Source organism: Microplitis demolitor, chromosome 6 (genome assembly GCF_026212275.2).
Source record: "Microplitis demolitor isolate Queensland-Clemson2020A chromosome 6, iyMicDemo2.1a, whole genome shotgun sequence".
Lineage (NCBI taxonomy): Eukaryota > Metazoa > Arthropoda > Insecta > Hymenoptera > Braconidae > Microplitis > Microplitis demolitor.
The window spans coordinates 3219264-3247152 of NC_068550.1; the positions used below are offsets into that span (position 1 = coordinate 3219264).

The 27889-nt window shown below is 35.1% G+C and overlaps 1 protein-coding gene and 1 long non-coding RNA gene across 2 annotated transcripts in view; one reads left to right on the forward strand and one right to left on the reverse strand.

Moving 5' to 3' along the window:
* LOC106693543 (uncharacterized) overlaps nt 1–27889 on the forward strand; it is a 103667-nt gene that overhangs the window by 43349 nt on the left and 32429 nt on the right. The window contains exons 4-5 of the long non-coding RNA XR_001345169.2: nt 6870–7061; nt 18974–19102. This is a non-coding gene — a long non-coding RNA (uncharacterized LOC106693543). The remainder of the gene's footprint in view (nt 1–6869; nt 7062–18973; nt 19103–27889) is intronic.
* LOC103577378 (titin) overlaps nt 11771–27889 on the reverse strand; it is a 118145-nt gene continuing 102026 nt past the window's right edge. Inside the window, exons 87-99 of the mRNA XM_053739882.1 lie at nt 27845–27870; nt 19474–27775; nt 19134–19181; nt 18943–19056; nt 18715–18867; nt 17587–18555; nt 16184–16753; nt 15838–16107; nt 14315–15751; nt 13936–14040; nt 13655–13852; nt 13257–13562; nt 11771–13156 (exon numbers count right to left, since the gene is read on the reverse strand). Coding sequence (XP_053595857.1) covers nt 12954–13156; nt 13257–13562; nt 13655–13852; nt 13936–14040; nt 14315–15751; nt 15838–16107; nt 16184–16753; nt 17587–18555; nt 18715–18867; nt 18943–19056; nt 19134–19181; nt 19474–27775; nt 27845–27870 — 12701 coding nt within the window. The 3' untranslated portion in view covers nt 11771–12953. The remainder of the gene's footprint in view (nt 13157–13256; nt 13563–13654; nt 13853–13935; nt 14041–14314; nt 15752–15837; nt 16108–16183; nt 16754–17586; nt 18556–18714; nt 18868–18942; nt 19057–19133; nt 19182–19473; nt 27776–27844; nt 27871–27889) is intronic.

Here is a 27889-nt window from a genome sequence, read left to right on the forward strand (position 1 = left end):
TTGCGGTGTCGATGATCGTCGTGTCCAGACACAAGAATTTTCAGTGTTATTATATTCTTCAACGGGCTATCTTTCCACTTATACCGCAAAGCCACATGCATACTCTCTCTTTCCACGAGCAGAATACATGCTGCCATTTCTCTTTTATGTATAACTATATGAGAATAAGAATAACAAGACAAAGATAAAGAAAAATAATAAAACAAGAATAAAGAGAGTCCGCAAGTCTCTCCGATGAGACCCTTTAACATTGGCTGTAGCATCTCGCACACTCTGTTAGCTATTCAATGTTGATTCAAGCAAATTCCGCGAGTATTCACTACTAATTGTCACATACAACGACAAAATTCACCATTAAAATTCTTCTTCAATACTCATTTTTTATTTTTTTTACTTTTTTTTTTTTCATTATTATTTTTATCAACGATAAAACAAAAGTATATACACAAAGTTACAATTGAGACATTGAGGTTGCCCGTTACTTTTTTAAATTATCCACTGGTGCTTCTTCTCTGTCATGTGACTTATACATATATACAATTTATAAATATAAATATTTATAATTTTAATTTCAAAATTAATTTACAAACGTTTTTTGTTGGAGCATCGTGGCCGATTAATCTCGATTATTAAAATTCGATTCGGGATATTGAAGAGATACGGGGGCAATTAAATCGTATGGTACAGACTATCGAGGTGGTCCTTTAACAAGGTCGCCACATCCCTCTGCTCGTGGTCCTCGACGACGGGTTCGGATGACGGTAGATTGTAGATGGCTGATGTTCGATCAGTGATTCGAGTGGACGGCGCAATCCGGAAGAGAGACTATATACTCTCTCATCGATCGATCTCACTGTAGGTAAATATGGATGAGTCTTCAGAACATAACCATCGCCATCCCATCATTGAAATTAAAATCAACCGATGACATGCATCTTACTCTTATACTTTATATATATATATATATATATATATATATATATATATATATACACATATATTCTCAACAACCCATCCAAAGTAACCATATCAAATTGGATCACCCACAAATTAAATGCAGAAAAGAAAAAAAGTAAAAAATTTCTGGTTTGTTTCAAAAAATTTTTTTTTTTTTAGCTTAATTATTTTCTTAATACTCTGATACTTCTAGAAAGTTGTCAGAAGATAGTCTGTACGGTTGCTAAGAAACCTAATAAGGCGTCTGAGAATAAGGTGCAGAGGCGCCAACACAATGTACGGGTCTCTCTGCGTGCCAAGTGAGAATTGTCGACACTGCGTTTGTTAACGACTCGGTGTCCATGTAGGGCAAACACCATACACTTGACGCTCTTCCATGCTCTCCACACCATACCTTTGTAGTCTTGATGATAATATCCAAAAAGATCCCAACATTGGGATAAAACCCGGCACTAAAGCCGAAAGCCTTTTATTCCTTTTACTTAACTTCACTTGTATATATTTTTACCGACCACATTACATGGTTAATATCTATAAGAATAAGAAGAATAAGAGTACTGAAGACATCGCGTGACCTTGAGGTTGGAGAGCGAAAATTCAATGGCTTACAGCTGTATATATATATATGTATATATAAGAAACTAGAGGATCGTAAAGTTTCAGGAACACGAGAAACCTTGTAATAACTCGGCTCGATTCGAGTTCCGTACGATTCTCCTCTGATTCAAGATCCCTATCTACCGAGAGATCGATTCTCATGTGCACGCCAGGTGCGCCCCATTGCGCGTTACTGCCCAGCACCCTATAAATACCTCGTGTGCGTTTTATAGATAAAAATTATTAAGTTTAATAAAAGTAAAAAAATAAATAAAATTCAAAACCCTTAACCCCTTTTCAAAGGGAACGCACGAGTACGCGATATAAAAGCTTGTACTCGCATTCACGATTCACCTTCACTAAACACGGCTGAGTTGTTGAGTTATTTCTTAGCTTAGTACTTTTTTGTCGATTATTTCATTTTCATTAAAGCATTTTTAAATTATTCACCCACCATTGCTTCGAGATAATAATGATGATGATGACGATCATCATCATCATCTTCCTCATCAATAGATCAGACACTGATTCAATTTTAGATGATCGTAAATATTGTTTTATTATAAGGAAGCGAAGGTGGAGAGAACATTTTTCTTGTTGTTAGTTGGGCGTATACATACATAGTATACAGTACATATATATGTGTAGATGTAAATGTATATATAGAAGCAACGAACAAGTAATAAGCCGTACCGGCCTATCGGTTTCAATTTAATTAACGACCTTCTTACGTCGTAACTCGCTAATTGCGAGGCGCGAAAGGCGCGCCCGGCTCTCGCGCACTGCTAACATACCTTACAAGTGTGATTTCTTCGAATTATATTTCTTCTTTTACTTCATATCCTACCACCTTAACCCCTTAAATCTCATAACCCGCTCAATGAAACTAAAAGCAATTAATCTTTTATTTCAAAGCGCTATTATTAAGTACACGGACTTTTAAAACTAAAATTATTTTATTTTAATCAAAGTATCGTCATCAAGAGAATCACTTTTATAAATACATACATATATATATGTATGCATGAGATATAGACGGGCAAACGTGCACACGATTAACGAGCAATTAATATAAAATAACTTGATTTCTCGTCGAGTGTGCTCGCTACCATAAAGCTGATACTTGTATCCATTTTATCCGAGCAACAGGCGCTTATATCTATACACGCGTAGAGTAGCACCCGTTTTTCTGCAATATAGCTGCCGCCCGCATAAATAATTATACAATATAAGGTGGTTAGCGTTTATGCGGCTGATGCAAATGCTACTAAATACCCGTGCTATGTTGCGTGAAGATGAGATAGAGAAAATGAAGAATAAATAAAGTTTAATAAAATAAAGATGGGCGAGAAATGGCGTTGTATACACGACGATAGTGTGTAGATGTAGCAGTAAGCAACAGCAAGACTCGAGTTAAACCCAAGCTGATCAGAGGCAACTGGGTAGTCACTGATAGTAATGAACCGAGTAATGAATATCGCTAAACGCTGGTTCTGTCTATGTTGTAAAACTCGTAAATACAAAAGCTGAGGTTTATACTTACCTTACATAAGTTTTTTATCGCTCACTTATGAGTCATACACACTTGCAGCCTCTATCTTAGCCATCTAAACCAATCTACCTTAGCCTCAGCCTTCATCCCTGAACATGAGAAACAGCTTCGAGCTACCGTATGTACGCCAGGAAATTCAATTCCCTCATCAGACGCATGAGATAATTGATTTCCTGGACCGTAAGATCGATTTATTTGTTACCGGAAATATTTTTTACTCCCACGTGTTTATTTGGTTTTAAACTTTAAAATTATACTAAATATCTTTGCACTTTAGTTGACCTTTAAAACTGATGAAAAAAAATTACCAAGTGTTGACATTGTTTACACATTTGAATAATCGTTCTCTAGGCGCGAGTATGACATAAAATGACAGCAAATAAAATTTATAATTACCTGCCAGTGGATAAACAATAACAATACAAAGAGCGATGCCATCAGGTGGCGGATAATATATAAAGCCGTGCCCATATCGCGGCGATAAAACCGCGATGGCTATGTCTTGTATGAATTTCTAAGCATTAATACTCACTACTTCATATAGGACAACAACAAAAGGAGCAACAACAACAACAACTAAACAGCCCAGACTGTATTCACTCTGTACACTCCTTATCCCCAGGAGTTGTAGGTAGTTGTAGTAGTCACCGCAGTGGGCAGGGTCAGGAATTCCTAGGCGTGCGAGAGTGTCTGGCACACATTGCAACGTGCTGCCCGGAAACCCGAGAAGATAACGAGAGAGAGAGAGAAAGAGAGAAAGGTCTTTCGAGGCCGTTCGCCGTTCCCGCAAGGACGATTAGTTCTCGTAACTCCATATTAATCCATAGATTTCATAGATTTATTTAAGCTTATCAATTAATATCAATAATTATCGACGATCCGATAATTTATTCAACCAAATCAGAGTCAGCTGTTATTTATATTTCATTAAATAATTTATAATATTGACAAAGCAAATAAAAATATAAATAAGTTATTGAATAGAGCGGCAATACATATCTCATTTTTTTTTTTTTTTTTATAGAGTTGACCGTTAAGAGTGTTGGAGCAATAAATATATGAAGCCAACATAATTCTTGTGGCAGGCGCCATGCCTCATGCTAGATGTGTATCGGGTGAGGTGCGTTATCGCCTTTAAAATAATATCAACTCTACTCTCTTTTCACTCGGCTTTATCTCTTTAGATATTATACCTTGTGGCTTAACACGTGTTGCAAAAAAATAAAATAGTCTTTCACTGTTCCACACACATTCGTGTACTTAAAATAATTTTTCGTCTCTTGAAAGCTGCGAAACACACACAACACCCCCTTTTTCATATTCCTCACCATCCAAGAGCGTCTCGTGACGTGGTATCTTTTTTTCACGAGTGAATTATGGCCAGCACACTAGCAGCTAAATCTTACCCGGAGGTCTATCTTTACATTTTGTTTTTGTTGTCTTGTCTTATAGCTACAACCGTGAAGGTGAGAGCACCCGAGAAAATCCAAGACAAAAGGATAAATATGTACTTTACCTTTTTTATTTATTTCTTTATTTATCCTCATACTATGTAGATCACATATGCATAATAAATAGTTTTATACATGTATTTATTGTGTGTTATGCTCATGTGTGAGGCATTGGTTAAAATGGGTTTAGCTGTTAGTATGCATGCAGATATATGTTTGTATGTAAACACTTTAAATAACGTATCGTGAAACGTAGGTACATTGGTTGTTTATGTTGCCAGTGAGAGACGATATCGCGCACATGTTAAATCGACGAGCTACGATCTACCCAATTAGTAGGCATCGCGAATTCCCATTAGGCCAACAAGAGAAACCACGTCTAGACCTATCGATTCTGTCATCCATAAGACTTTGCCATCCGCAGTACATTCGTCAATGAAAGTTCTTTACATACATATATACATACTTTTATATATATATACATATATATATGTGTATGGTTACATTCACTTCTATTACTCTAGCATTATATAAATAAAATAAAATATGTCGCAAGTTATATATACGACAACTTGCAGAGTAATATAAAAGAGAATTATTGTCCATTTATATATATTATTTTATAATTGAAATTCAATATCGTACGGTGTAGGTTATATATATTTTACAATGATCGTTTAATTGAACAAATATATATAAATATAAATGAATAAGTATATGGTGAATAAAATCATGTGTAACGACAGAGTGGACAATCGCTAAGAACACAAGTCAAAGAATAAGAAGAAGAAGAAGAAGATGAAGAAAAAGTAGAATGAGAATAAAAAAAATAATAACAGAGAAGAGAGTCGATGCCATCCGTAGATCTTTTTTCTTAAAGTTAGATCGGACAACGGTGATTGCAATTAGCAAACCGGCGGGAGTTCTCTGTGTGTGCCTTGAGGAAAAGAGTTAGCAACTGTAAGCATGCGGCCAAGAGGATGTCGTCTTGGTCGTCTCCGTCCTCGGTCTCATCCTCGTGCTCTCGTTGCACGAGAGCTTATAGTAGAGTAAAAGGGATAATTGTATATAAAGTCTGGGCGTATGTGTGCACATAAGTTCAATATATATAATGGTGAAGAAGAGATGTAGAATGAAAGAAAAGAGAAAGAAGAAGCGACAAGAATTCCTCGCCCTCGCGCCGCCCCCGATTACACGTCAGCCGGCACGTAGTGCAACGCGAGCGACGACAGGCCTAATGGACGTTTGTTAAGAGAATTTACCAGAGAGAACTCGGCTGTTTACCAGACTACCGCCCGTAGTCATCCAGAGATATCGAATCTATTTCACGTAATTATCCGGTTAAACATCCTCCAATTCTCTTCAAATCCTATATACCATTTATTTTTTATTTATTTGCTACTTCTCTTACTCATTTTATTTATTATATCAATTTATATATTTTTTATTTTATACAATTATCTTATTCCTCTTTTTATTTCGTTAATTGCACCATCATTTTATGTGAGATAAATTTACGGTATTGTTTCGTGCTCATAACAATTCGATCGTTTATTCTTACCAAGTAATCTGACGGTTTAAAAATATTAAAACGACCTTATTCATGCTGCATAGTAGTTATACGGTGTGCGTATGCAAGAAAAAAAGAAATTACTTTAGTGTCTTATAGTTTTAAAGAAGGGAACGAGAATGAGATGGTATTTTTTTCTCTCTTGTATATATATATATATTATATATTGTCGTGGTATTGCACATATATGTATATATATATATATATATATATATATATATATATATATATATATATATATATATATATATATATATATATGTGCAATACCACGACAAATGTTTGATGGCGTGTAGGCCGAAGCGGTAACGAACAATCAGCGGCGCCCGTTACAACCGTGATTTTATGTTCCAATTTGCAAACGCGACGTTAAAGACTCCTAACAACGACTACGACCAACGGCAACAACGACCGGGACTATACGAAAAAGATCAAGGTAGCCTCGGCATCAAAACAATAACAATGTCACTTATTCACCAATTAATTATCATTTTTATCTTTTTACCTTCGGATTATTAAAATTCGATCCCACAGTCATTTAAAATCTATATACTATCAATTCATTTAATATTTTATCATTTGGAAATACAAATGATTATAATCTAGAAAGATAATAGTCATTAAAAAATTATAAATGACTCATTTTAAATTTTAATGAGTGCACAGCTTTTTTTGTAATTTATAAGTATAAAATAATATTTTTATAAATAGATAATTAAATTTATGGATTTTTCTGTTACAGCTTGATGATGAAGAGTAAAGAACATGACACAAGTGGAATAATAAAGTCTGAATAAAAGATGAAATCTAACGTAACTTAATCTAGATCCAGAGGTCACCATTCGCAGGCATAAAAAATTTATTATTATTCTGGTTATAAAACAAACAGAGTTCAACAACTAGATATGTCGCAAAGAATTTATATCAAATAATCGTGAGTACTTTGAACTTATATATCTATATATACATACATACATACTTATTTCACCATGATTAATTTAAAAGTAAGATGACGAATGGAAAAATAAATAGCATTAAAAATTTATTTGCAATTTTAAATTCCATCTAAAGTTTTAATGAATTCATATGCATTCGATAGAATGCGATGAAATAAAAAAAAATCACAAGCAATGAAAATAAAGTCTAACAATGACGAAGGGGCTTGGAGTAGATATTATTCCCAAAGGTGAATAGACTAGTATTACTCTCCTCTATACCTGTAATATTCAAACTAATCTCATTTGCCAACGATGTTTCTGTACACGACATTGTAACCACTTGATTTAATGTAGATTTGAATGTGGTGAGTTAGTTTTACAAACAATTTCAAAGCTGTGCGTCCAGTTGACCAGCAGACTATTGTTATTGTTGTAATATATGTTGTACGTGTGTCGAAGAGTGCGGTAACCAACTTGTATAAACTTGTTGGCGAGTACTGTCCATGTAATCAAACTCAGCAATGATTCTGTTGAATTTAAAGGAGGATACGACACGTTAGATTATCTTCACCTTAACTATTCGATTGCTTTGGGAATTACATCTGGGAGTGTGTAACAGACAGATTTAATTTTGTAACAATCGCACGATAGTTACAGGTGATTGTTTAATTATTTTGTTTATGTAAACTTTGTTGTGGGGCATTTAATTTATTTTTCAAAGTTTTAACTCATAAGGAAAATAATAATTTAAAGATTAATGGAAAAATATAATGGGCACAATTGAAACAAGAGCTTGATAAAATATATAGATATTTTTTTTTCTAATAAATGAGTAGAGGAAAGTTAAATAATAACAATAATAAAAGTTAACAAGCTGAAAATGAAATGTAAAAAGTGCATTATCATTAATTCATTAATATCAAGTTTATAAGATCTATAAGATGTATATATGAGGGCAACTTTTTCGATCTTACTTGTAGCATTAATCGATTAATTAATTAAGCGATCGATTAATTATATTGAGTGGTCAGCAGTCGGCAGGACCCATAAAGTGCCGCATCAGCGGGAGAGAGAAAGAGATAAAAGTTGAAGCAAAATCGCGATAATTAAATCGTCGTGTCAAGATCGATCGAACATGCACTCATAAGATCTTATGTACACGCAAGATTTCGTCGTTACGGTAATCAAATTAAAGCCTTGTTTTACAATAGCACATATCAACAATCAAAAAAATATTACATAGTTTTCATAAGTTTTATCGTAACAAAAAAAAATACACGCGGAATTAAATCGGGTTGTATAATAATGCTTCTAATTAAATTTGAACGTAATAAAATTCAAATTTATATTTTTTTTACGCGTGAAATGCTGCTGGAAGATGCTGTTAAAACATCCCATCATGATAAGTCACAATATATGACGAAAAATAAAAATATAAAAATAACCTCATATCCTCGGCGTGGGAACAGCAAATAAAGACGATAATCGTCGTGAGATTTGATAGCAATTTTTTTTTTTTTTCGTACCATACATATGTATATATGTGTACTTTTATGGCCATTTAAATATATTATAAAAGCCAGGAATAATTATAATATAAGAATACTAATAAAAAAAGTAAACGAAAGCAAAAATACCGGCAAGATAAACTAATGTTTCGATTATGGCCAACGAATTTAACAACAAAGCGGACAGTTTGAAGAAATAGTAAAAAAAGATAAATTATTTTTCTTCTTTATTTCCCTTGATTTGTGCAAATTGTTGGCTCTTGAAAGCCATCTGGCATGCTGTGTATTCCAGGACTTGGATATTTTTCGCATCTCCCGGGGCAGCATCAGCGAAAGTGGAAATAAAATAATAGACCTAAAGGGCGGTAAAAGAGATCAGCACGAGAAGCATTAAGAAGAGTATATATGTATGCGTATATATATGTATGAAAAGAGAGAAAGAAAGAGTTAAGTTGGAGAATAGTAGCCTGGAGCTGTAAATTTCTCGCAAAATGTCTGGCATTACGAGGTTTTGTGCCCAGGGCGCGTGCCGTTGTGTTAGTTTGTTTCATACGGGTGCGGCTTGGTCCTCGTCCTCTTAATATTATCTCCGTGGTCGTCATCGTCGTCGTCGTCGCGAACGAATAGCTGGGTATTTGTAATTCTAATAGCGCGGGCGAGCGAGCGCCTTATTTCCCAAACGGGGTCGGGTAATGGTCCGTAAGAATTTCGTACGCTTCGGGCTTTCTCTCTTTTTGACCGCGTCTACTCTCCTCTTCATTTCGGTTTCTTTCTTTATTTAATGCGAAAAAAATACATTTATACATTAACAAAAAGGATGAAAAAATTGAGAGAGATAAAAAATAAATGAAAAAAAAAAAAAATAATAAATAAAAAGACGTCGGCTGAATTCAGGATATCGGTAATATATTTATATAATTTATATATTTTTTTAGAGTAGGAAGAATTCAACTAGTTACAAATTAAGCGGAAATATTAATTAGATGAGATTTAATTGATGATTGTGATGTAGATAAGGATGTGATGTTACTTAAAGTCAAGTTAAATCAAGCTAAAAGCATGTTTCTTGTTTTGTAATTTCCAATTTTAATTTCTAAAACGTACGGTACAGTAGTTAAACGATGTTTACTATTTTATCTGTTAGTTTTATCGATCGTAATATTCTTGTTGTAAATACCCATACAAATTTTTCGTAAATATCTCTGGTTGTGGTAGCGATCATCAAGATTTCATTGGAATAAAATTAAGAAAAAAAAAATAATAAATTTTAAAATAACATAACTCTATACCGATAAATTATACTCTAACAAGCTGCAACGAATAGCTGTGGCGTTAATGAAAAACCAAATTACCGACAGTTATATACGAGGTTTTGATCTTTTATGTCTTCGTAAATATTTTACTTTATTTTGCCGGTATATAAAATTACTTTTAATAAAATTTAATAGAAACACTAAAATTACTATTATCATTATTATATTATTATGATAATGACAATTATTATTATTGTGATGGCTTATCGAGTGGTCTAGTGAAGTCAAATACGTAACGAGATGTGAAAATGTTGAATTAAAATATGTGGGAGAGTCGCGTGTTACCTTGCAAGTACAAAGTCAGGGTGTGTAATATATAATATATGTTATTCATAATAATAATATTATAATGAAGAAAAATGAAAAGAAGATATAGAATAAGAACATAAAGATAGTATGTTAAAAAGCGAGTATTGCATGAGACGGAATGAAATACAGGTGAAACCATTACTGAGATCGTGCATGAAGAAAGTGTGGGCTTCGTGTTACTGATTATCAATACTAATATAGAGTATTTATTTTTTACTTTATTTTCAATAATGATATGAAAAAGTATTGATAATTATAAGCAAATTATAAAGTAGTAGTTTTGATATATTTTAATTATAGACTTTTTTACAATTCATAATTTATGAAAACTGAAAAATTTACTACACGATATGTAGCAGATTTTTATTTTTTTTTTGCTATAATTAAATATTTATCATAATTATTTGAATTTAAAAGTATGGTCTTTTATGGATTTTTTCGATTTGAACAAAAAATGTGAATTACATTTTTGAGACTAGACAAGACAATGTAATTATCTTTTGACGATCAACTGTACGTTGATATACGGAGTCATTTGTGTTTTAGTGTTTAAATTAAAATTTTTAATTTATTTTAAAAACCAGAATATTTTGTCTACTCAATGCTCTTTTGAAGCATATAGTGGGAAAATTTATAACCAACAGTTAGTTGGTCAAAAATTGTTATACATTATTAGCTATCGTTGATAAAAAAGAAAATTGACCTGTGCGAATTTAGCGTCTCATCGAAGAAATTGCGAAATCAAAATGACCTGGATTAATAGGTCGACGTTAGGTCCGTATAGGTCCACCAAAATTATCGGTATGTCCCCTATAGTTTTTTTATAAATAATTTTTGAAATTTTGCAAAAATAAATATTTCATTTTAGCATGAAAAACTAAAGACCAATACGGACCTAATGATAAGGAATGCAAAAATGATCAAATTTATTGGTTTCGTTCTGAATGAGGTGCTAAAATGAAATTTTTTTTCTGCAAAATTTTAAAAATTATGTATAAAAAAACTATAGGGGACTTAACGATAATTTTGGTTGACCTACACGAACCTAACGTAGACCTATCAATCCAGGTCATTTTGATTTCGCAATTTCTTCGATGAGACGCTAAATTCGCACAGGTAGAAAATTGACAGCTGATCGTCGAATGAAACTCTTACCATCAATAAATAACGATGGAAATTTTTCAAAATACGGCAGGAGATGGCGCTATGCGAATTATTACAAACGCGATTCATTACTTTTACTAGAGGTTTTTATGTCATCTGTTATTCGCAAGACGCCACTAATATTCGAAAATTTTTACAGTTGTAATAAAAGTATGAACCAAAAGACCTTCGCCAAATTCGAAATAGGTAAATCTCTAGTTTTCATAATTATGATTATAAAGAAACATAATTTAATAGTAGGTTCGAAATTTAATTAAAAACAAAGTTAAGTTGGAACAGACAATCATTTTTCAATTCAATTTCACAATACGTTAATTTAAATTTTATTATTCAACTTTTTTCTCTTTTTATTAAGTAAAATTTTTTATATACGTTAAAAAAGGAAAGAATGATAATAAGTGATAACCATAATGTCTTTACAATCGTTTATTATTCACAAATCTCATAAAAAAGACTCGGAGCATGCGACGTGACGTTGGTGAATGCAATGATGGTATTTCGCACCTATATTTACGTCTCGGGGTACTAACATCACGTGGCATAATCACCGATCACCTTTTTTATTACTTATTTCATTCATTGTTCATAACTTTAAATTCTTGAGTTACACTTATAAATGTCATTTGACTTATTGCCGTTGTACAGTAGTTTACATTATTCCATTAATTTATAATAATTTTCCATAATAATAACAATAACGATAGTAATAATTAAATACATTAACAATAAATACTTAAAATTAATTCTCTCAAACTCAGGTGATGATAGTATTTCGACGTACGTTGCCGTTTTCTTCTTTCATTCAATAGGAATATTTATATTATTTCCACATACAGTCGAATTACATTATCTCGGAACTTTCCCTGAATCTTGACCCTCATTTGTAATTGTTTGTATATTTATACATGCATCATTCATGTGATGTAAGAGCTCATGCGTCAAAGTTTACTTTTTAAGGGAGAAGGAGCGTCCGTTAACTCAGAAATTCCAAGAAATTTCCGCCCCTCCATAGTCTAAATTTCCGAGTTAATGGAGTTCGACTGTGAAATTTTTTTTCCAGAAAAATATTCAAAATCATAATAGTAACATTAATATAATTGCCTTAATGGCACGTCAAGTATTATAGATTATCACATTATTCGACAATGCCATGAAGATATTTTATTATTCTTCGGCTATGAACAAATTACAAAAAATGTGATAACGTTAAATGATGAAGGAAGAAATAATATCAATAATAATTAATGAGCTTTAATACATAAATAATAAATGAGCGATAAATTTAAATTTCATAAATAAAGAGGATCTTATCGTGTACGTTAATTGTCCATAGAAGTATTATCATCATCGACATATTAACAAATATTCAAACTGTTTGACTAGATTTTACACTCGTCCTTTAATTATTATTATTACATTTATCGTAACTTTCTTTATACTTTATATACATTGTAACTAAACAATAAGTTACCAATAATCGATAGCTTATCAATTTGCATTTATAAACTAAAATAATTTTAGTATCAGCTCCGCTGTTGAAATTCTTTAGGCCGACGATAAATTAAAAACGATACATCAGAAGTTTAAAAAATGCTTATTTAAAAAGTTTTTTGGCATAGTGCCATATTCGGAAGAAATATTCATCTTTTCTAAGAAGCCGGGCGCGTGCATACGAACTTATGTCTGCATCCATATTGTGATCTCTCAGCCAAGAGCTTGTATTTTCGGTGCTATAACTTACTGAGGCTGTTTCCCCTCGTTCTGTTGCCTCGGCGATTGGTTCTATTACCGCTAATTCTGTTTACAAAAATATTAACAGCATTATTTTTCTATCAAATCAATACAGTAGTAATTAGAATAATTTTTAATTAAAAAAAAACACGTTTAAAAAAATTACCGGAAGCAGGAACTATTTTAACTGGTTCATCAGACTCAAGTGGTTCACTGAATCCTACTTCATTTCTCGCGTAAATTCTCATTAGATATTCATGGCCTTCTTGTAGATCACGTACGTTCAATTTTTGAATGTCTGCATTGACACGGCCCACTTCTATCCACATGGTTTTCTTTGTATCTCTTATAGCAATTTTGTAGCCTTCTAATGGTGAGCCGCCATCAGATTCAGGTCGTCCCCATTCTATTACTACAGTATTTGCCGCGATTTGACGAATTTCTAGTGGCGCAGTCGGTGGTGATGGAACGTCTGTTAAATTTGAAAATATTTTAATAGAAATTCATTCGAAAATTATCATCTACTATCAGTTGATACTGATGTTAATGCTTCGAAATACTTACTCGCATGAGTCTTAAGTGTGACAGGCTCAGAAATAGCTGGTGTACTAAGCCCTATACTATTTTCAGCAAATATCCTGAACAGGAATTCGCTTTCTTTGAGATTTTCAACGCAGTACTGATGGGTTGTTGCGTCCAATGTTACTACTTTTATCCATTTAGATCCTTTACCAATCAATGGCCTCTTTTCAATAACATATCCTACAATTTAAAATCATATTTTATTATAATTACATACGTAAAAATTATTTTATTTATCAGTATTAATTTTTTATTAATTTTACCAGTCAGTTCTGAGCCTCCAGTACTTGCTGGTGGCGACCAATTGAGAGTGACACTTTTACTGGTTATATTTTCGACATGGAAATTGAGTGGACATGATGGTGGTGCTTTAATAAATAAGATTTATTAATATTTCGTTCGATTTGTTATAAAAGTTTTTAAATTTATTTATTAGTAATAATTAACTACAGCAAGGTTACAAGCACTTACATTTACTAGTGACTTTTTTAGTTGGTGGAAAAATTCCAAGTAGAGCATAAAGCGATTCTTCAGTAAATATTTTTGGTACTAAGCGTAAGCATAATAAATTTAGCGAATAAAGCATTAGTCATTACTTATTACTCAGTACAGTTATTAAAATAATTACAATAAAATACTTACTGATTCGTTTTCCTGGTATGATGGGTTCCTCTGACAAGTACGGAGGACCGGTACCAATTGCATTAGTGGCTGTTATCCTAAATTCATAAGCTACATCTGTCTTTAAGTCTGACACACTGATGTAAGTGGTGTCTTCTTTGGTGGTGCCGACTTTAGTCCAACTTTTCTTGGTAGCTTCCTTAATTTCGACATGGTACTCAATGATAGGACTGCCCCCGTCATTTTCTGGTGGCTGCCACTTGATAGTGAATGATGTTTTGGTCATTCCTGATACTTCAAGCGGCCCTTGAGGTGCTCCAGGTTTGTCGAATGTTGATTTAACAGTTACAGGTTCTGATTCCAAAGGTTCTGATGGTCCGACTTCATTTCTAGCAATCACTCTGAATATATACTCAATATCCTGCTTAAGATTTTCAATCTCATAACTCAAAGTTTCTTCCGTTACTTCGGTTATTCTCGTCCAAGTTTTCCTACTCTTTTCACACTTTTCAATTATGTATTCCGTGATGTCATAACCACCGTCATCTTTTGGAGGTTTCCACTCGATGGTCACGCTGTCATGTCTGATGTTCTTAACAATCATAGGTCCTTCAGGTTTGCCAGGTTCTCGTCCAATGACAAGTCTTATTTCTGTACTTGCTTCACCGTGTGTGTTAACCAACTTCAGTGTGTAATTACCTACATCTTTTTCTTCAACTTTCTTGATAGTCAGAGTGGCAGATTCTTCATCACAGGTCTTGATAACCCTCTTGGACTTAACGATGACCCGGCCGTCAACGGTCCACTCATCAGTAGGTTTAGGGGCAGCAGAAAATCTTACAGTCATATCAACGTCGTGTCCTTTCTTCACCCTGTATTTCTTCGGTGATTCAATTGAGATCTTCGGCGGAGCTTCAACAACTTCTACCTTTAATCTCGATGATGTTTTAGTGTTCAAAACGACCGCACTATACTCCACAGCGTCATCTACACTACAATCACTGACGATCAACTTTTTGACTGTTCCTTCGTCGATTATCGTGTACTTCTTTGAGTCTTCAATAGGTACGCCCTTTTTAAACCACTGAACAGGGACATCAGGCTTAGATAATTCGATAGTAAAGAGCGCGTCCTCATCCAGCGGAACAAGAGTTACATCTGGTAGTCTGCGAATAAAATCAATCTCTGGTTCCTCCACGATAAGTCTTGCTGCCGATGTCTGTTCTCCGACTTGACATGAATAAACTCCAGCATCTTCAGGAGTTGCTTCGTAGATCTTTAACTTTTGACGCTTGCCGTCAATTGACAAGCTAATGTGTTCAGAGAACTGAAGCTCTTGTCCGTCTTTGAACCAACGTACTAGAGCGTCACCTTTAGTCAACTCGATATTAAACTTGGCTTTGTCACCTCGTGCTATTCGTACATCCTTCATCTTCGTTATTATCTCAGGTGGTAGTTCTATTGATTAAATTATCACATATTGCAATTAATATAATCAGACAATTTATTTAAAAATCAATGTAAAATATTTTGAATTTACTTACCAACAACAGTAACTTCAGCAGTGCATTCTTCGTCCAAAAGAGTACAGCTATACTCTCCTTCATCATGCACAGAAGTACTTCTTATAAGTAATTTTCTAACTGAGCCATCTTTAACAAACTCAATCTTTTCATCACGAGGTTTCAAAGGTTCGCCATCTTTCTTCCAAATAACATCGGCAGTCTGCGATGTAACTTCAACTTCAAGAATCGCGACTTCTTTTTCAATTACCTCGAAATCTTGAAGTTTCTTCACGAATTCCGGTTTTGTGGCTGAAGAATAAATGTAAACTATAAGTACACGAGTAGCCAATATATATTAAATTAAAATTGAGATAAAATGACTTACGTTTGACTTCGACATTGCAAGAAGTGCTCTGGTTTTTTACGGTACACTTGTAAGTGCCTTCGTCAGTGATACTGGTCTTCTTGATAACCAGCTTGTGAATACGGCCTTCTTCGATGACTTCACGGTGATCCATACCACTGATTTCTTTGTCATTATGCCACCAAGTCGTGGACATTGTGTGTGATGTCTCACAAGTAAGTTCAAGTATTCTGTACTCGTCAACAGATAATTTTTTCGGAAGTTTTTTGGTAAACGTTACTCTAGGAACATCCACAGTTACTTTAGCACCGTGTGATGCCTTTCCAACGGGGTTGCTTGCAGTGCATTTGTAATCTCCAGAATCAACTTCAGAGTCTGCATTCTTAATCTCCAAGATGATGTTCTCACCGTCGTAAGTTTCTTTTATGTTGGGAGATTTTCCTAATGGCTTATTGTTTCTAAGCCATTTAACTTCTGGTACAGGATTGCCTGTGACTTTAGCCACTAGTTTGAATGTACCCTTCTCAGGGACCGTGAGCTCTTCGAATCGTTGTGTGAAGAGTGGTGGTTCTGGTGCACCACTGGGTGTTTCTAAATCCCAAAAATATTTCGTTAATAACCTTTACTTAGCTATTGACTATAAGTAATCGTTACCTTCAGTTGTTATAACTGTTGATGTTTTTATTGTTTGTTCAATCAAAAGCGTGCGTTTAGTTTCGCAAGTCGTTGTGCAAACTGTTTGACAGCATAATTTACAAATAACTTGATTGTTTAATTCATAAGCAGGTTTAATAGCTTCGGAAATTGTTTGACTGTCAGAGCCATAGTAGGATTGAGTATTAGGATCGCAGGTAGAGTTATAAAGAGTGTCGCAGTTAGATTCTGAATAGTAGCCATTTCTACAAGAAAGGTCTGTGATTGTTCCGCAGTGAGAACCATCGCAGCATAGTTTAGGATTAAGGATAGGAACAGCTTCAGTAATTGAATTACTGATTGTACCGCAGTGTGATCCAGAACAACAACCGTTTTTACCAGAGGGATCTGTTATTGTTCCACAATGAGAACCATCGCAGCATGGTTTAGGGTTGGATTCATTGATTGAATTGCTAACTGTACCACAGTGTGATCCAGAACAGCATCCATTTTTACAGGAACCGTCTGTGATTGTTCCACAATGAGAACCATCACAACATGATTTAGGATTAGGATCGTTAATGGAATTGGTAACAGTGCCACAATTTGATCCTGAGCAACAGTCATTTTTGCTTGTAGGTTCTGAAATAGTACCGCAGTGCGATCCTTCACAGCTGGTTTTAGAAGCTGTAATAAATATTATAGCAAAGCCAGAAGCATTAGCAATTAATTTAAATTAATGAAGCATTTAATTAACTCATAAATTAGTTGAGTATTTAAATTATGTTTACCTTCGACAGTAAGTGTAGCTTTGGTTTCCGCAGTACCAAGATCATTGGTAGCGACGCAAGAGTATTCTCCTTTATCGGAAAGTTTTGGCTGTATAATTGTCAAGGTGTTGACGTCACCGTCTTTGGTTGGAGTCAATCCTTTCAGGGGCTTACCGTCCTTCAACCATGTGATCTTTGGAGTTGGTGTACCAACGATCTGCGTGGACAGAACTACCGTTTCTCCTTCACGAATGACGAATGGTTTTAAAGGTTCCAAAATTTCTGGTGGTTCTTGGGCGCCAGTCTTTACCTTCAGGGGAATCTCAATGGATGCTTCACCTTCTCGATTCTTTGCGACGACTTTATACCGTCCTTCCTGCTTCTTTGTTACCTTTTTTATTTTCATAACGCTACAGTACATGTGCATATCACTCTCAGTAGCAACTACGACGTTCTCTTTGCTGGTTATCTTGGTGTCCTCGTAATACCAAGTGATCTCGGGTTCGGGTACTGCCACCAACCGACATTCCAGTATGACATCAGTTTTCTCGTCGACGCATTTAGCTTTAGGTTTGCGTGAGAATGTTGGTGGGATTCCTTCAAGAATGTCCGCGAGCGAAGACTCGCGAGATAAACTCTTGCGTGAGTGTCCTGTCATGTCAGAGCCGTGATCAGAAAGTGGAGCTTCGACGGTTAGTTCTGTTGTACTCGATGCAAAACCAGCGGCATTTTTAGCTACGCATGTAAACATTCCAGCGTCTTCTGGGAAGACTTCCCTGATGATAAGAGTTGCCACGTTGTCTTCGTCATAGTAAATTTGAAAATCTGGGGATGGTTTTATTATAGCTGTTTGTCTGAACCAAGTAATCTGCGGTCTTGGCAGACCTTCTACTTGACACTCAAATTGGACTGTGTAGCCATCTGGTGTATGGATTGGTTGTAATTTCTTAATGAAACGTGGCGCTGATGACTCTTCACCCGGTCCAGGTTCTAAAAAATAAGTAACAGTTGAAATTAAAAAAATTCGCCACTTTTGTTTTTTAACTTCCCTCTAAGAAAATTAAAATTTTTCAAAAACTCGGAAAATTATTAGTTCAGAGAAATCCTAGACAAAAATGCTGGCACATAAATAATCGAAAGTAAACTTACTTTCGAAGACAGGAAGTTTGTCAATCTTCTCATGAAGTTTCTTCTGCAAATAGATAGTGTAATGCTCTTCATCAAGAAGATATTGAGCTGGTACCCATCCTTTTTCTTGTGCTAAATGTTTCTTGACAAACCACCAGTCAGCATTAGTATGCTCTATAAAACAAATCATACAAAAATTATTATTTTATAAATCAATTGATGAATTCATGTTGCTAATTGTCAATATACCAATAACGTAAACTCTTTCTCCTTCAACCAGGTTAATGGCTTCATCAGTTTCGGCTACATAAGAGCAAATGGAAAACATGGTAGCGCCATCATGGACACTGTAATCTTCTTCACCTGTAAAATAATTCATCAATGAAGCGTTTCAGATAATTTTATTGTGGTAAGTAGATCATATAATTCAAAATTAGTACCTTCTTCATAGATGTCACCTTCTCGAGTGATACTGAGACTAGCTTCTTCTGTGAATAATTAAAAACGGATAATATTATATTAAGATAATAATTATTGAAATCAATAAAACAAAGCATTGAATAATAAAAGCCTCAGTGTCAGTCGCTTATGCCGGTATCTTTCATTTATTGTAACAATTGGATTGAGGGTTAAAAGTTAGGTGTACTCACTTAATTTACTACACCTGTTTAATAAAATTATCGACAATTGCTGTTATCTTGAGATTTAAGTCTCAATGAAGCTGGAAGCAGTTGACTATCTATGCAAGCAGATAATAATAAATAGAAAATATTTTCGAACCTTCTTCATATGTCGATGTACGTCGCTTCGACTTCAATTTTAGTGCTAATGATTCATCGGTTTCCTCAACGGAATACTTTCTTTCTTTCTTCAATTTTACTCTGACGTCATCTTCGTCTATTTGCTCGACAGAATATGGACGAGGTTTCTTTTTCTTTTTAAGGGGTAGATTGTATTGATCTGTTTCCAATTCGCTAATACTGTATTCTTCTTCAGAGTCATAAATTATTTCTTCAACGATTGGTTGACCATCGTCTTCAGGACCTTGAATAATACGAATTGTTTCTTCTCCCCCTTCTTCGTGGTACGTTGGAGCACGTTTCTTAGGCTTGAGACGAACTTTACCGGACATTGAAATATCTTCTTCCTCGTAAGTGTTGAGGGAAATTTTGAATTCTTGTTCAACGTCTTCTTTGGTTTTTGTAGATCGCGGTCTGAAGGTTACGTTTTCTGTTTCAGTGACTTCTTTTATGTCTGGACGCTTTTTCTTTGGCCGTAGCTTACGAAGTGTAACATCTTCGCATATTTCCTCTATCAATTTAGGAGCTTTCTTCGGTGGTTTACGTTTGATTGTGAATTCTTCCACTAATTCTTCAACTACTTCTTCGGGACCTTCTTCAATGACCTCTTCGGTTTTCTTGATGACTAGTTCGTCAGCAGCTTCGTCGACAGTTTCTTTCACAATTTTTTTCTTCAATTTTATTTCTGTCGACACTTCTTCTGTGTCTGTAACTTGTGCTTTAGCTTTTGGTTTTTTCGTTATTGTGACCTCAGTATCTTCAACATCTTCAACAACTGTTTCTTTCTTTTTCGGTTTTTTCTTTAGAGTGACTTCTTCAGTAACATCTTCTGATTGTTCTTCAGGCTGTACTACTGGTTTTTTAATTGTAACTTCATCAGCAGCTTCTTCAGTTACTGGCTTCTTCTTTGGTTTTTTCTTGAGGGTGATTTCTTCAGTAACTTCTTCCGGTTGTTCCTCAGGTTTTTTAACAATAGGCTTCTTAATAGTAACTTCATCAGCAGCTTCTTCAGTTACTGGTTTCTTCTTTGGCTTCTTCTTCAAAGTGACTTCTTCAGTAACCTCTTCCGGTTGTTCTTCCGGCTTCTCAATAACCGGTTTTTTGATGGTGACTTCATCGGCAGCTTCTTCAGCTACTGGCTTTTTCTTTGGTTTCTTCTTCAAAGTAACTTCTTCAGTAACCTCATCGGATTCTTCTGGTTTTTGAATAACAGGTTTTTTGATCGTCACTTCATCGGCAGCTTCTTCAGCTACTGGCTTTTTCTTGGGTTTCTTTTTCAATGTCACTTCTTCAGTAACCTCTTCTGGTTGTTCTTCTGGCTTCTCAACAACCGGTTTCTTGATAGTGACTTCGTCTGCAGATTCTTCAGTCACTGGCTTTTTCTTGGGCTTCTTCTTCAAAGTGACTTCTTCAGTGACTTCTTCGACTTCTTTTGTAACTTCAACAATAGGTTTCTTTATTACCACTTCATCAGCAGCTTCTTCGACAGTTGGTTGCTTCTTTGGTATCTTTTTCAATGTTACTTCTTCCGTCACTTCTTCAGTAATATCGATTTTTTCTTTCTTTTGTGGTTTTATAACAACTGTTTCATCAGTTGCTTCTTCAGGTTCTTTTTTAGGTTTTCTTTTGAAAGTGACTTGTTCCTCTGTAACTTCTTCTGTAACTGATTCTTCAGCAACTGACGGTTTTTCTAAATGCATTGGCACACTTTCTTTTCTTTTCTTTGATGGTTCCCAGTCAATTTTCTCTGGCATTGGTTCCAACACTGGTCGTTCATATTCAGGCTCAACCCATTCCTCCCAATCTGCTTTCTTAGTTGGCTTCTTCTTCTTTTTCTTTTTGATAGTAACCTCCTCTGTAACTTCTTCTACAACTTTCTCAACTTCTTCGGGAACAGGTTTTTTGATAGTTATTTCGTCAGCTCCTTCTTCCAATTTTTCTTTTGGTTTCTTTGGAATAGTAATTTCCTCACTGACTTCTTCCACTGGTTTTTCTTCTTCTTTGTGTACGGGTTTTTTAATCGTGATTTCTGCAGGAGCTTCTTCAACGGTTGGCTTTTTCTTTGGTTTCTTTTTGAGTGTTACTTCGTCTGTTACTTCTTCTACGATCTTTTCTACTTCTTCAGGAACCGGTTTTTTAATAACAATCTCCTCTGAAACTTCTTCTGTTTTTAGTTTCGGTTTTGGTTTCAACTTTTTAGTTATTGTCACATCTTCGGTAACTTCTTCTACCACTTTTTCAATTTCTTCCGGAACAGGTTTTTTAATAACAACCTCTTCAGCGACTTCTTCAGTAACTTGTTTTTCAACTGGTTTTTTAATGAGTGTCACTTCTTCTGTAACTTCTTCAACAACTTTTTCTTTTTTCTGAGGTTTTTTCAGAAGGACTTCATCAGTAGGTTCTTCAGGTTCTTTCTTAGGTTTTCTTTTGAAAGTAACTTTTTCCTCTGTAACTTCTTCTATAACTGATTCTTCAGCAACTGACGGTTTTTCTAAATGCATTGGCACACTTTCTTTTCTTTTCTTTGATGGCTCCCAGTCAATTTTCTCTGGCATTGGCTCTAATACCGGTCGTTCATATTCAGGCTCAACCCATTCCTCCCAATCTGCTTTTTTAGCTGGCTTCTTCTTCTTTTTCTTTTTGATAGTAACCTCTTCTGTGACTTCTTCTACTACTTTTTCAACTTCTTTGGGCATTGGTTTTTCAATGACAATTTCAGCTGTTGCTTCTTCCGGCGTTTCTTCTGGTTTCTTTGGAATAATTACTTCCTCACTAACTTCTTCTACCGGTTTTTCTTCCGGAAGGGGTTTTTTGATAACAATGTCTTCGGGAACCTCTTCAACAGACGGCTTTTTCTTTGGTTTTTTTTTAATCACAACTTCTTCAGTGATCTCTTCTACAACTTCGACCTTTTCTTCTTCTTTAGGTTTTGTGATTGTGATTTCAGCTGGAGCCTCTTCAGGTTCTTTCTTAGGCTTCTTCTTAATAACCAAAGTTTCCTCCGGGGCTTCTTCCTCTTTCGTAGGACTGGGTTTCTTTACCGTAACTTCTTCTTCTTCGTTATCTTCAGGAACCTTAGTCTCTTCAGGTTTCTTAGGTACTTCTTCTGAAATTTCTTCCTTCTTCTTTTTAGTTGGTGTCCAATCAATTTTCTCAGGCATCGGTTCCAAAACAGGACGCTCATATTCAGGTTCAACCCATTCTTCCCATGCTTCTTTTTCTTTTTTTACTGGCTTCTTTTTCTTCTTTTTAGGTTTTTCCTTCTCAGGTACTTTTTCTTGTTCTTGTTCTTCTTCTTCTTTCGGTACACTTGGTACTGGTTTAATTTCTAGTTCAGGGAACTTTTCAACACCTTCTTCTTCAGGCTCACCCTTTTTCCAGCCTTTGAGAGTAATTTTTTCTGGTTCTTCTTCTGGTTTCGGACGTTCAGGAATACGGAACTTGACCTCAGGTTGTTCTTCGGGTTCAGGTGGTTTTGGTATACCAGGAACGATAGGTACTTGTTCAATTTCTTGATCTGGTTTCTTTTTGGGCTTTTTAGGTGGTGGTTTCACTTCAACTTCAGGCACTGGTTTTTCTGGCCGTTCTTCCTCCTCCGGAACATATTTCTCTAACTCAGGCCTTTCAAAATCTGTTGGTTTAAAGTCTTCATGCTCCAATTTAATTGATGGTTTCCGCTCTTTCTTTTCCTTAGGTTTTTCTTCCGGTTCTACTTTATTAGGTTTTTTCGGTTTCTCTTCAACTTCTTCCGGCTTCTTTTCAGGTATTTTTTTCAATTTAATATCTTCTGGAACTTCCTCTGGTTTTTCTGGAACTTTACCTTTGCCAATAACTAAAGGCTTAGGTTGTTCTTCTTCTTCCTTAGGTTTTTTCGGTGGTCTCTCATAAATAGACTTGTCTTCAATTTTTTCAAGTGGAACTTTTTTCAGCTCTTCAAATTCTTTATCTAATTTTTCTAGCTCGACTAATTCTTTTTCCGGTAATTTGATCTTTTTCATCTTCTTCTTAATGACTTTCAACCCTTCTTCGATGTTTCGTGAAAGAATTCCAGATTGCACAGGATTTGGTTCAATTTCGGTGATTGAGGGGTATTGTATTTCTGGAGGGTATTCTCCATGGAATACAATACGACTTTTTAACATAAACTTTGGCAATTCAACTTTTGGTGCTTCTTTTTTCGTAATTGTTTGTGCTTTCTTTAATTTAATCGTTGCAAACTGAACTTCTTCCTTAGAATCCGTAAATTGTAATTTTGTTGCTTTATGAGCCGTAACTTTTTCAATTTTTTGTGGAACAAGTTTTTCAATTTTCTGCGGAACTACCTTTTGTTCTTTTTTCTTTGTAGGCTCCCATTCAATTTTTTCCGGCATCGGTTCCAAAACAGGACGTTCATATTCAGGCTCAACCCACTCTTCCCAATCTGCTTTTTTCGCTGGTTTCTTTTTCTTAGTCTTCTTTACTTTCTTTTCTTTAATTTCTTCCGTAGTTATCTCTTCTGGTTTCTCTTCAGCCACTACTTCTTCAGGCACATGGCCATTTACTTTTTCTTCCGGAGCTTTTGAAACTTCATCTACCTTTTCTACTGGTTTTTCTTCGGGTTTGTCTTCGATCGGTTTCTTTTTCTTTGGAACCTTCTTCACAGTAACTTCAGCCACATCAACTTTTTCTTTCTCTTCTGTAACCGGTATTGCTTGCTTTTCTTCAGGTTTTTCCTCAGGAAATTCTTCAGCTCTTCGCGAGGGAATAATTTCAGTTGTGACAAGATTTTCATTGAAAGTAACTGTTTTCTCAGTTTTCTTTTTCTTTTTCGGTTTTTCTGGCTTAACTTCCTCAACTTGTTCTGTAACCTCTTCGACTATAGCCTCTTTTGGTTTTTCTTTAGCTTTACTAACAGGTACTTCCGTAATCTTTGGCTTTTCTGCCTCCTCAGGAGTTATTTCAGCAGCTGCTTCTTCTTTAGGTTTTTCTTCTTCAGGTATTTCTTCAGTTGTGACACCAGTAACAACTTCAGTTGTTTCAATGCCTTCCTTGGGCGTGATAACTTTTTCTGCCTTTTTCTTTTTAGGTTTTTCTGGCTTGACTTCTTCTACTTGTTCTTCAATTTTCTCGACCTCTTCCGTTTTAGATTCTTCTGGTTTCTTTGGAGCTTTTTTGACTGTAACTTTGCTAACTTTGACTTCTTCAGGTTTATCTTCAACTGAAGCCGCTTTATCATCCTGTGGTTTCTTTCCTTTTTCGAATTCTTCAGGAACTTCTTGAACGATAATTTGACTAACTTCAACACTTTCAATAGGCACAATGTCTCTGGTTGCTTTTACTTTTTGGGGTTTATGAATAACAATTTCTTCAATTACTTCTTCCGGAGTGCCATCTTCATTTACAACTGCTTTCATTTTTTTAATAACCTTCTTCTTAGCCGTTTCTACTACTTCTACAATCTTTTGTTCTTCCATAATCTTTTTCTCTTCCACTGGTTTTATCGTTACTTCTTCGACAACTTCTTCAGGCTTGTCTTCTTTGATAGACTTTCTTCTTTTCTTCACAATAATTTTCTCTGGTGTCTCGACAGTCTCAATTACCGTTTCCTCCACAGGACCTTCATGAACATCTGTGATTGAAATAGTAACGGTCCCAAGTTCATCAACGATCGAATGAGCACGTTCTTTCTTCGGCTTATGCAAGACGATATCCTCAATGGTTTCTTCCGGAACTCCATCTTTGATTGTTATAGATTTACGTCTAATAATAGTTTTTGTTGGAGTCTCTTTAACTTCAACGATCTGCTGATCTTCCATCAAAGTTGCTTCTTCTTCCAGCTTATGAACAATCTCTTCTACGACTTCTTCGGGTTTGTCTTCTTTAGCTGGCTTCTTTACCTTTGTCACTCTAGTTTTCGGTGTTTCAACAATTTCTAGTATCTCAACTTCACTCACCTGAGCCGTTTCAAGTTCTTCGATTACGGTTTTAGCTTTTTCTTTCTTCGGTTTCAGAAGTACAATTTCTTCGATCGTTTCTTCAGGTGTTTGATCATCTTTTGTCACAGCAACCTTTCGCTTGATGATAGTCTTTTCTGGAGTTTCAGTTATTTCTACGATTTGTTGTTCTTCCATAAATGTTGTTTCTTCAGTAGGTTTTATCATCACTTCTTCAACAACTTTCTCAGTTTTGTCTTTAACAGATGACTTTCTTCTCTTGAATGTTCTTGTTTGTGGAGTTTCAACTACTTCGATCACTTCAGCTTCAGTAATTATCGCAGACCCAAGTTCGTCAATAATAGCTCTTGCTTTTACTTCCGTTGGTTTCAACACAACAATTTCCTCGATTATTTCTTCTAAAGTATGGTCTTCTTTAACTACTGGAATCTTTCTCTTGATTATTTTTTTGGTTGGGGTTTCTGTGATTTCGATAATCTGCTGCTCCTCCATGAAAGTAATTTCTTCTACTGGTTTCATAGTTATTTCTTCAAAAACTTTTACTGGCTTATCTTTCTTTGCTGGTTGTTTAGTCTTAACAATTCTCTTAGTCGGAGTCTCAACAATAACAGTCACTTCTTCTTCCACTGGGCCCTGAAGAACTTCAGTTTCCATGATTCTTGCCATCTCAAGTTCTTCAACAATGAGAACAGCCGTTTCTTTAGTTGGTTTGTGAATAACTATTTCTTCAATTTTTTCTTCAGGGACACCATCATCTCGCACAATTGATGTTTTTCGCTTAATAATTTTCTTTTCGGGAGTTTCAGTGATTTCGACAATCTTTTGATCTTCCATGACTTTCTTTTCTTTCTTCGTTTTGACAACAACTTCTTGAACAATTTCCTCTGGCTTATCTTCTTTGATAGACTTCCTCTTTTTCGTGACAATTACCTTTGATGGAGTTTCGACGGTCTCAATGACGGTTTCTTCAACTGGACCCTCATGAATGTCGACTTCTCTAATAGTTACAGTGCCAAGTTCGTCGACAATCGAATGAGCCCGTTCTTTCTTAGGTTTATGTAATACAATCTCTTCAATAGTTTCCTCAGGAACTCCATCTTTAATAGTTATAGATTTACGTCTAATTATTGTCTTAGTTGGTGTTTCTTTGACTTCCACAATTTTTTGATCTTCCATAAGAGTTGCTTCTTCATCCAGTTTGTGAACAGTCTCTTCGATAAGTTCCTCAGGTTTATCTTCCTTGGCTGGTTTTCGTTTCTTTGTAACTCGCGTCTTTGGTGTTTCCACAATTTCTAATACTTCAACTTCACTTATTTTGACTGTTTCCAATTCTTCGACTACGGGTTTAGCTTTTTCTTTCGCCGGTTTCTTCAATATTATTTCTTCAGTTGTCTCTTTTGTGGTTTGATCAATTTCTTTCTTAACAGGAAGCTTCAGAACTTTAGGTTTTGTTACTTGAGCTGTATCTAATTCTTCAACAAGAGGTTGAGCCTTTTCTAATTGCGGTTTTCTAAGAACTATTTCCTCGATAACTTCTTCAGGAACTTGGTCATCACGTATAACAATTGATTTTCTTCTGATTACTGTTTTAGTCGGTGTCTCGGTGATCTCAACAATCTGCTGTTCTTCCATAATTTTCTGCTCTTCAACTGATTTAGCGATTACTTTTTCCACGACTTCTTCAGCCTGTTCTTTAGTCGCTTTCTTTTTCCTCTTGACAGTTCTTTGAGTAGGTGTTTCAACAGTTTCTATAATTTCTTCATCAACAATTTCTTCCGGCCCTTGTCTCACTTCAACTCCGGTCATTTTAGCAGTATCAAGTTGTTCAACAATCGGCGTAGCCTTTTCTTTCTTAGGTTTGGGTATAACTATTTCCTCAATAACTTCTTCAGGAACTCCATCATCTCGAATAACAGAAGTTTTCCTCTTGATAATTTTCTTTTCCGGCGTTTCAGTAATTTCAACAATCTGCTGTTCTTCCATGAAAACCGACTCTTCTTTAGCTTTTTCAACAACTTCAGTGACTATTTCTTCCGATTTACCTTTTTTAGTTGGCTTTTTCTTCTTGGTAACTATTTGTGTTGGTGTCTCAACTATTTCAATGATTTCCTCCTCAACAGTAACTTCTTTAGATTTACGTCTTTTTTCTTTCGGTGCTTTCTTTACGTCGACCTCGGTGATTTTAACTTCTTCCTCTTCGTCCTCAACAGGTTTAGCCTTAACTCTCTTTGGTTTGTCGACTGAAATATCCTCAACCGTCTCTTCAGTCACCTCGGTCTCTGATGTCTTCGGTTTTTTCTTTATCATTTTAGTCTTCTTTTCCTTATCTTCTACTTCCTCGATAAGATCCTGTTAATGCAGAATTAATTAATAAAAAATTGAACAATTATTTACTAATACTAGTATTAATATTCTCACCTCTATGATAGACTCCTCGGTGATACCTGAATAATAAACAAATTA